The sequence below is a fragment of the Mytilus trossulus genome, chromosome 7 (assembly GCF_036588685.1).
Source record: "Mytilus trossulus isolate FHL-02 chromosome 7, PNRI_Mtr1.1.1.hap1, whole genome shotgun sequence".
NCBI lineage: Eukaryota > Metazoa > Mollusca > Bivalvia > Mytilida > Mytilidae > Mytilus > Mytilus trossulus.
Window position 1 is genome coordinate 60,385,008 of NC_086379.1, and position 9,652 is coordinate 60,394,659.

The 9,652-nt window shown below is 31.8% G+C and overlaps 1 protein-coding gene across 1 annotated transcript; it reads left to right on the top strand.

The window, feature by feature from the left end:
• Positions 1-450: 450 nt before the first annotated feature.
• LOC134726567 (probable ATP-dependent RNA helicase ddx52) lies at positions 451-5,474 on the top strand. The gene is made up of 6 exons (XM_063590974.1): positions 451-477; positions 2,027-2,345; positions 2,521-2,682; positions 3,556-3,621; positions 4,592-4,659; positions 5,262-5,474. Exons 1-6 carry the CDS (start codon positions 451-453, stop codon positions 5,337-5,339), a joined length of 720 nt encoding a protein of 239 aa, XP_063447044.1. The 3' UTR covers positions 5,340-5,474.
• The last annotated feature ends 4,178 nt before the right edge of the window (positions 5,475-9,652 follow it).

A 9,652-nucleotide genomic window follows, 5' to 3' on the forward strand; every position in this document is an offset into this window, starting at 1 on the left:
TTCTATTCAAACGAAAAATTAGTATTAATCAAAAAACAAATTCATAGATTTTGATGTGGGTGTGGTATAGTAATTAAAAAGTAACATAATATTTCACAGAACGGTTGATATTTGATACTTTTTGCCACATGTAACAGATTGTATTTTGTTCGAATCGAAATGGTAAGTTTTTATTTTTATTCGTATTAATTTGAGCTAAAATGGTTATTATAAAACTTAATTGTTAATATTAATTATATCAACACTATTATCGTTTCGAATTTCTATAAAATTCAATTGATTAACAATCAAAATATTAAATTGATAAATTAAAGGCTAGTACTGCTTATTCATTACATAAGCATTGGTATTATTGCTGAAATATTACTGCCTAATTTCTAGACATGTTATTATTGCTTTGTTTTTGTACCCCTATCTCTGACATTTTTTTCACGCATCATTGTCAGTATAATGGGAATTGATGCGACTGTCGTACAAGTTAGAGGTTTAGCGCTATAAAACCAGTTTCATTCCACCATTTTCTATATTTTAAAATTGCCTGTACCAAGTCAGCAAAATATAACAGTTATGTCCATTCGTTTGATGTGTTTTATCATTTGATTTTGTCATTTGATTGGGGACTTTCCGTTTTGAATTTTCCGCAGTGTTCAGTATCTTTGTGATTTTACTATTTCCGTATACATTATTACTGAAACTAAAATGAGTTGCTGAACCTTTCGTCTTGTTCCAACGTGGAAATAATTGTCCTCGTACATGTTTGTTTTTTGTTTTTTCATTTAAAGTTGACCCAGCCCCTTTGTCTTAGTTTTTTTCAAGTGTTTTTTTTTTGCAGATTATCGTCTCCTCTGTCAATATACCTGCAAGACTTTCTTGCTACATGTAATATATATCCAAATCTGTATAGGTAAAAATCTATCTTTTTTACTCTTAGTGGTAATGTTTATTTGTTCACTGTGTTACTAGATTCATATAAAGCATATTTTATATAGGGACTTCTCAAAGACAAACTGAAAAAGGAAAATCTCACCCAATTATTTAATACATCCTATAGATATATTAATGATTTGAATTACTTTTAGTTTGCCTTCAGTGACTGCGTGGATTCTTTTGTTCAATATATTACTATTGTTTATTTCTTTATTTGTACTTGTGATGTTTTTTCTTTTTTTTCTTTTATCTATTGTTCGTTTATTTCCCTAATGGTTGTACAATGATCGAGAATAATGTGAAGTGTGGTTGGGTTAAGATAAAAAAAAAAAAAAAAAAAGTTTTAACTTGTACTGTTCCATTTCTAGAAACTCGTCAGTTTACGTCATGTCATACCTAGGAGAGGCAAAAGATACCGAATGACATTCAAACTCATTAGTTGAAATTTCATACACTACGCCATTGGATGGAAAAATACAAACAACAGTTATCAATGAACAACATAGAACACTAAAGTTTTAGTAATCCGAACCTGGTTTTGATGTCCGATCTGTTTTATTTTTTATTTCTTTTGGTTAATATGTTCTTCACATCTTTATTTAAATTTCGGTCAAGTCATGGTTTGATATTTTTAGAGACACCTGTTGACTATTTATGTTTTTGTAACATAATTCTTAGTACCTAGAACATGTCCTATATTGTCAAACGTTGTGTTTTATTAGCATATAGGTATCGTCTATAATGTTAAACACTATGTTATAACAAGTAGAATTGATCAATAACCTAAAAGAATGGTCAATATATAGTTGGCCCTATATCAAATACGAAACTGTATTGCATTATTCTCGTCAAAACTATGTTGACGTCGCATTTCAGATAAAAAAAAAAAACACTGAAATTAAATAAAACATTTAACGTTGAGATTTTATGTTAAACACATTAAGATTGAAAAACTTAAAAAAAAAAAATACAAGCTGAAAATTATACATTACAAAAATGAGAATAAAGATTTAAACCCTGCATGAGATATAGAATTTTTTAAACAATCGATTTGCCATTTAACTACAATAATCAATTTGATCTGATTTGACAATTGTAGAAAACAACACGGATAGTCCTGTTTTTCATTGCCACCCTTGTGGTTGGTCAATGTCAAGATGGTTTTAGTGACATTGAAGAAGACAACAATGATAACATCCATAACATATCAGCACGAGAGGAAGAATTCATTAATGAGGACGACCTAAATGACAAAGATGAAAGATCGGAAGACGAATTCATCGACGAGGAAAGCGATGGAAACCTTGATGAAATGGAAAGAGAGGAAAGATCTGATGACGAATCTTTAGAAGAGAAGAATGATGAAAATATTGATGACCCATCAGAAATCGAAAAGAGAGATAACGAAGAGGAGGAAGGTAAGAATTGTTTGAACATATTTGGATATTGACATATATCGGACAATTCTAGATTTTGGAAATGCGATTAACATTTCTTTCACGAATAACGGTATTATAATATCATTATTTTAAAATACGTGTATATATTATTTTCATATTTTTATCATCTCATTGTAATTTGTTTGTCTTTAAGTGACAACTGATGACGCCATTGTGAAACGTGAGACAATTGAAGATTTGAGAGAACAAATGAAGGCAGCCAGAAAGTCATATAGGGATAGGATAGAGGCATGTGGCGTGAAGCATAAGTTTGTACCAATGGAAAACTGCAAAGAATGCAGATCAACTTGTAGAGGTAAAACATTTTGTAATAAATATTGATAAACCAATGGGAAAAATTACATATTATTACCGATAATAAACGAATAATTAACGGATATATTAATAATGGTACAGAAAATGAAAGGGACGGCCCAAATAATTATGACGTCTTATAAGGCTTATATTCTTTGTATATCATAATCATTTGTACTACTCTAGTATTTGTATTTACAAGATTAAGAAAAACAAACAAACAGAAAAGAAAAAAGTTAATCATCCATAAACACTGAAGAGAAAACAAAATACGGATAGCGATGAGTAACAACATAAGCGAACACGGTAAACATTAGTGTCCTAAGGGTATGCTTTACCTGTTCCACTTACACCTGAAGTGGTGATATTTTGCTAAAAATGCGTTAAGGCATGAAGATTGCATGGCTGTAGTTAATATTCTGGTGAAGGAGGGAGCAAAGGATTTTTTTGCACGGATATCTATGTTAAATCATTGCGAAGGGGAGGGGGGTTTAAACAATTCTTCAAGAGCATTTTTTTTTTTTTTATTTTAACTATATTCAACATTTTGTTGGTCAAGATTCAATTTCAACTTGAGGCTGCCTTGAAAAGATTTCAGTTTTAATGACCGATTGCTTATTTTCGAAATCCTCCAAGTCTTTCCCTAACAAAATTAAATGGTCGTTTCAAAATGAAACTTATACGAAATCATATAAGTCTATGAAGAAACGGTAGGCCGGCCAATAAGGCAACTGTCTGTTGCTATAGAATATGACCTTGTATTTAATTTTCCTGATGAATTTGATACGTATTGGTAAAAAAAAGTTTGATCATTTATGTTGACGAAGTTTAGACTATCTTAGCAATAACTCATAATATTGTTTAACATTTTCAGCAACCAGAACTTGCAGATTATGCAAAGGAGTTTGTAAAGATGATTGGAACGAATTGAATTCTAAAGGTTAAGTTGTTGTTGTTGTAATTGGTGTTGGCAGGCGGATTATTTATGTAGTAATTGCGCCTTAAATTCATATAACATAAATATTATGTATATATGCTTTCAGTCCTTAATTTATGTTTAGTATTACCAAGGATTTGTATAGTGTTTTTTGTTTTTGTATTTGTATTTGTCTAACTATACAAATCCTTGGTATTACTGTTTAGCAAGTAATTATATGAAACTTTGACAAAGATGTTTGACTGAGTTATTAAGAAATATATATATGTAGAGAGAAAAAAAACCAGAAAGTGCATGTAAAAAGAAAATGACACTTCCTAATGAAATGTAAGGTATCATAAAAGTGGTTAGAAATTTTATCTGGTTGTTCACCTTTGTGTCGTCTGATATATACTTATAAAAAAGAGATATTTAGAAACATATAACAAGACATGTTCTAGTTAAATGTTAACAATGTTAGGACGTCTCCCTCGATTGGTGTAGCAAATAAAGAATCCTTAAGTAAGGATAGGTTGTAGTTTTTCCTTTTCCTTTAAAGGTTAAGTTAACATAAAGTTTTTACAAATGAAACTAAATGTTCAATAAATAATGGCAAATATTGCATGTGAAGAGACGGTTGTGAAAAGTAGCGCGTCACGGTAGGCAGAAGACAACTCAAGAAAAGTTTTGGTCATTGATGATATATTGAATTGTAGTAATGTGTTGTATAGAACGATTCGTTTATTTTGTTTTATATGTTTTCAATTAACTTAGCTTTTCTGAAGTCATAAACCAAAACGGTTTACTTGGGCATTATAGAAATAGGGTCATCTCTATCACTCCTCGCAGTAATGCTTTATGAATAAAAGATGATGTGGGGTTATGTCAATGAGAAAGAACACAATCATGTCATCATACATAACAAACAAAAAAAGGCGTCTAGTGGTGGTATCAACTATCATTCACAAATTTTAGAGAGTTTTTTATATTTCAGATTGTGACCTTACATTCGACAAGACAGCATTTCAGAAATATCATGCACTAAGAAGAAATGAAGGGAAGGTTAGTGTCAACAAAGTTCAAGTTTTAACTAGTGCAATTATACGATTGTAACCCAATGACAATAACACGTTTCCAATTTGGCTAGTGTATCTAAAAACATTTGAATACTTTATCTTTGGAAAACATTTGCATACTTTATTTTTTGTAGACATCTATCTTACTAAATCAAATGACTATAATTTGTACAACCTATATTTTTGTAAAATCTGGACACCACTAAAGATCACATTAAAATTCTTAAAATCAAGCGTTAAACTCATTGGTCGGGATGTTGTATCTTCGGTGTTATAATCCTGGTACCTTTGATAACTATTTGACAATTCCCTGTTATGCCACAAACACCTTTGGCTGTGTGATAATTTTTGGACTATTTTTAGTCCTTTTGTATTGTTGTATGAGGACATAAGAAGATAATATTTTTTCTCATTGTAATAATTTGAATCTTGTTTCCGTTTCAATTGAAATACTTTGGTCTAAAAGATATACTAAATCGTATACTTTAAATGAAACCAATAACAGTTGAGAGTTTTTTTCGATAATATTTGAACAAAGGTTTCATATGCATTCAATTGTATTTTAATTAGATTTCTTTTAAATTACAGAACAAAAAGCCAAACGGAAAGGGGAATTTTTGGAAGAGAGTGAGGGACAGGATATTTCGAGTGAATAAAGGAAAATAAGACTAAAGATATTTCATCAGTAGCAAATGCTGAAATAAAATTCAGTACGATAACAAAATTAAAAGTGTGTTTTGTTTTAGTTAATACAATATATTGTTCCATCCTGAATGTTATCATAAACTAACCTAGTTTGGATTTCACGTTGTTGTTATTTAGTGGTTGAGCCTGTCACCCCGGACACCTTTAATCAAATTAAAGACCATATATTGACAAATACACACACTTTCTGGCTTTATTGTTTTAATCTTTGGTTGGTGTCACAATGAATTAAAACTCTAAAAGGAAATAAGACATATAAATCTAAATAAAAATATTCTTTCAACATATTGATATCGTCTGATGGTATTGGATATTTAAAATGAATAGCTATACAGCAGTCAGGATGAAAATGAATAGTCAGCAACACTAAATGCAATAAACAGCAACAGATGTAATGAAATAGTTAGTCCACATGAATATCAAATGGTTGTCCCGTAACTAAACCTTTGTTCAAACTACCAGTTAATGAAGATACATTGCATGCTGACCAAGCAGTGTATCGGTAAAAAAATTCTACTTGCAATATTTTATCCTGGCATTAAAAACAGTAGTATAAAATAAAACCCGAAGAAATTCAAAACGGAAAGTCCCTAATCAAATAGCAAAATAAACAGCTCAAACAAATCAAACAAATGGACAACAACTGTCATATTCTTGACTTGGTATATGTGGTAAAAAAAAATTAATCAATACAGCATCAAATAAAGGTAAGGAATAATTATTTGTTTGGTGTAAGGCTGAAACAGTCTCTAAACAGAGCATATAACCCATTAATTAATGTTTAAGTATGAAACCCGAGACAAGAGTTACCAAAAGGATGGTAGGAGGCTGATAAAACTCCTAAGGATGCATATTTACATTACTTATATGGAAAAAGGTCATCTAGAAAGTATGCCCCTAGAACTTTTTTCTTGCAATATTGTTTTATGAAACCAGTTTATATGATACACTTACCTATCCCTCACCTGTACCTTAATTGTTAAGCTTCAATCTTCAGTCCTCTTAACTTAAATGCAATATAATTATCGCACACGAGTGCATACGCTGAAAGGTGTCGCCTGCTTTGCTGTTTATTGATTTTAGGATGATGTTCCTAAGTATTAAGTTTTACTACAAGTACATTCATTAACATAAATATAATCGAAGAAAATTGCTCAAGGTCAGATGACCAAAGCCGGATATGCATGTACACCCTGCAATCATTCCATGCACAGAATATAGTTGACATATTGCTTATAGTACGAGAAACAGGCCGCACCGTGACATCCTTATCAAGACTGAATGAACTATGAAAATAAGGTCAAGGTCAGAAAAACCCTGCCAGACAGACATGTACACCTTAAGTTCAAAGCAATCACTGCATTAAATATACTTAACATATTGCTTATAGCACATTAGAAAAAGTTAACCAGGAACACTTAACACTGACCGATTATTTATGAAAATAAGGACAAGGTCAAACAAACCCTGCAAGACTGACAGGCACATCGTAAAATGTTTCCATACACCATATAAAGTTGACTATTGAATATATAGTATAAGAAAATTAGACCAAAATTCAAAAATGTATCTTACCGCCGAACAGTGAAAATGCGGTCAAGGAAATATGACACCTGAAGTTGGACATGTACACCTTACAATCCTTCCATACATCAAATACAGAAGGCTTACACCTTATAATATCTGATATATGGACTTCACCATGGAAACTTGATCACTGATCCCTAAAATAAGGTCATGGTCAAGCGACAGACACGAGCACCTTGCAAAGTATGCACATACCAAACATATATATCATATGAGGAGAAAAGTTAATAGAACAAAAGTATTTTTTTTTAAAGTAGTCAATGAACTATGTCAATGTGATCAAGGACAAGGCACGTTTGACAGACGGAAACTCCATATCATAAATCCACTATATACAAAGTATGAAGCATCCAAGTCTTCTAACTTCTGAAATATTAAGATTTAAAACAGTTAGTAAACACAGCAGTCGCAGCAATGTCATTATACCTATGTCTTAGGCTTACTGAAAACCGGTTTGTATCAATACGAGTGCACACGCTAAAATTTATCGCCTGCTTCACTGTTTATGCTGATACTCCTAAATATAAAGTGATACTACAAGTAAATTAATTTCTACCAGGAACATGAGGTCAAGAACAATGGACACAAAACAAACGAAAACTTCGAAACATAAGGTATATCGTTCAAAGTATGAAACATCCAAGTCTTCTATCTGCTGAAGTATAAAGCTTCACACAAATAGGTTATGCCATCTAAATCACTGAATCGTAATCCCTGTCTCTCTAAAGGTTTTGCAAAAGAGAGAGATAAAAAAAAAAGATGAGAATAAAAATGTTAAAGATATGTCTGACAAATTGATCACCAGTAAAAAACTTCTGCCACATCAGTCAGCCAAAAAAAATGGAAATTATATGTTAGTCACCAGTATGCACTCAAATGCCAAAAATAATCTCGAGATCTGTAGTCATTACAAAACAAAATCATCTGGGTTCAGTCATTTAATAAAAATACAAAACAAACGAGTGCACACTTACATGTCTCACCGATTTTACCATCAATGAAATCAAGTAATGTCCAAGTATCACATAAACATAAAATTACAATTGATCTATCTAAATGAAACAAAGGTCATATGAAACGCAGATGATGCTACTGTCATACAAATGAGCGGTTCTGCTAGCTATAAAACCAGGTTCAAATACACCGTTTTCTACATAAGAAAATGCCTGTACCAAGTCAGGAATATGACAGTTGTTATAAATTCGTTTGATGTGATTGGGATTTTGATTTTTCCATTTGACTAGGGACCTTTCGGTTTAAATTTTCCTCAGAGTTCAGTACTTTGGTGATTTTACTTTCTACCGGACAAACATTACAATCATACCATTTACCAAATGTATTTAGCCTATAACTTTAAACATCTGATAAACAGACATTATTTTACAATTATTTTGGAATATTTTTGGTCCTCAATGCTCTTCATCTTTGTACTTACTTTGGATTAATAACCATTTTGATCTGAGCGTCACTGATGAGTCTTTCGTAGACGAAACCTTCGTCTGGCGTATTAAATCATAATCCTGGTACGTTTGATAACCAGTAACATCACTTAGTCGATGCCACTGCTGGTGGATGTTTCGTCCCCGACGGTATCACCAGCCCAGTAGTCAGCACTTTGGTCTTGACATGAATATCAATTATATGGTCATATTTATAAATTTCCTGTTAACAAAACTTTGATTTTTTCGAAAAACTAAGGATTTTCTTATCCCAGTAATAGATTAACTTTTTGAAATGTTTAGTCCTCAATGCTCTTCAACATTGTACTTGTTTGGCTTTATAACTATTTTGAGCTGAGCGTAACTGATAAGTCTTATGTAGACAAAGCGTGGGTCTGGCGAATTAAATTATAATCCTGGTACCTTTGATACCCAATAACTACAAAACTCAACATTGGCTTATGAACAAAAGTATGAGGTCAAGGTCAGCTAACACTAATACTGCTGGACAACATGTACACCATGCAATCATTTCATACATTTTATATAGGTGACCTATTTCTTATAGTATCTGATAAATAGACAAAACCATGAAAACTGAACATTGACCAATGAACTATGAAAATTAGGTTAATGCCCGACCTACAAGTTCACCTAACAATCATTCGTACACAAAATAAAGTGACCCTTTGCTAAAAGTATCTATGATATACGGACTTGACCATAAAACCTTGAGCTTTATCACTGGTCCATGAAATGAGTTCAAGATCCGGTGAACCATGTTTGACGGACATGTAGACCTTGCAAGGGTCCCATACACCAAATATAGTTATCATAATACTCAAGACAAGTGAGTACTCTACATGACAAAACACTATTATTTTTTACAAGCAGTAACTGAACCAGGAAAATGACGTTAAACCCAATGGACATACAAGATTGCATACGCTGAAATGTCTCGCCATCTTTACTAATTGATATTATGTTGATAGTCCTAAACATAAAGCTTTACTACAACTATCACATAAACTCAACATGATCCAAGAAAACGAGGTCACGGTCATATAAACCAAACAAGAAATACATGTACACCTTACAATCATTCAATACACTTAATATAGTTGACCTATTGCTTATAGTTTCTAAGAAACATACTTAATTAAGAAAAACTAAAGATTGACCAATGAACCATCAAAACAATGTCAAGGTCAGATGAACCATGCCAGGTAGATATATACAGCTTACAAT

Excerpts from the sequence above, each read along its gene's own strand:
- LOC134726567 (XM_063590974.1), top strand. The coding sequence starts at position 451 with ATGGGAATTGATGCGACTGTCGTACAA. Across the intron at positions 2,346-2,520 it reads AGATAACGAAGAGGAGGAAG|TGACAACTGATGACGCCATT; the intron begins GTAAGAATTGTT and ends TTTGTCTTTAAG. Across the intron at positions 2,683-3,555 it reads ATGCAGATCAACTTGTAGAG|CAACCAGAACTTGCAGATTA; the intron begins GTAAAACATTTT and ends TAACATTTTCAG.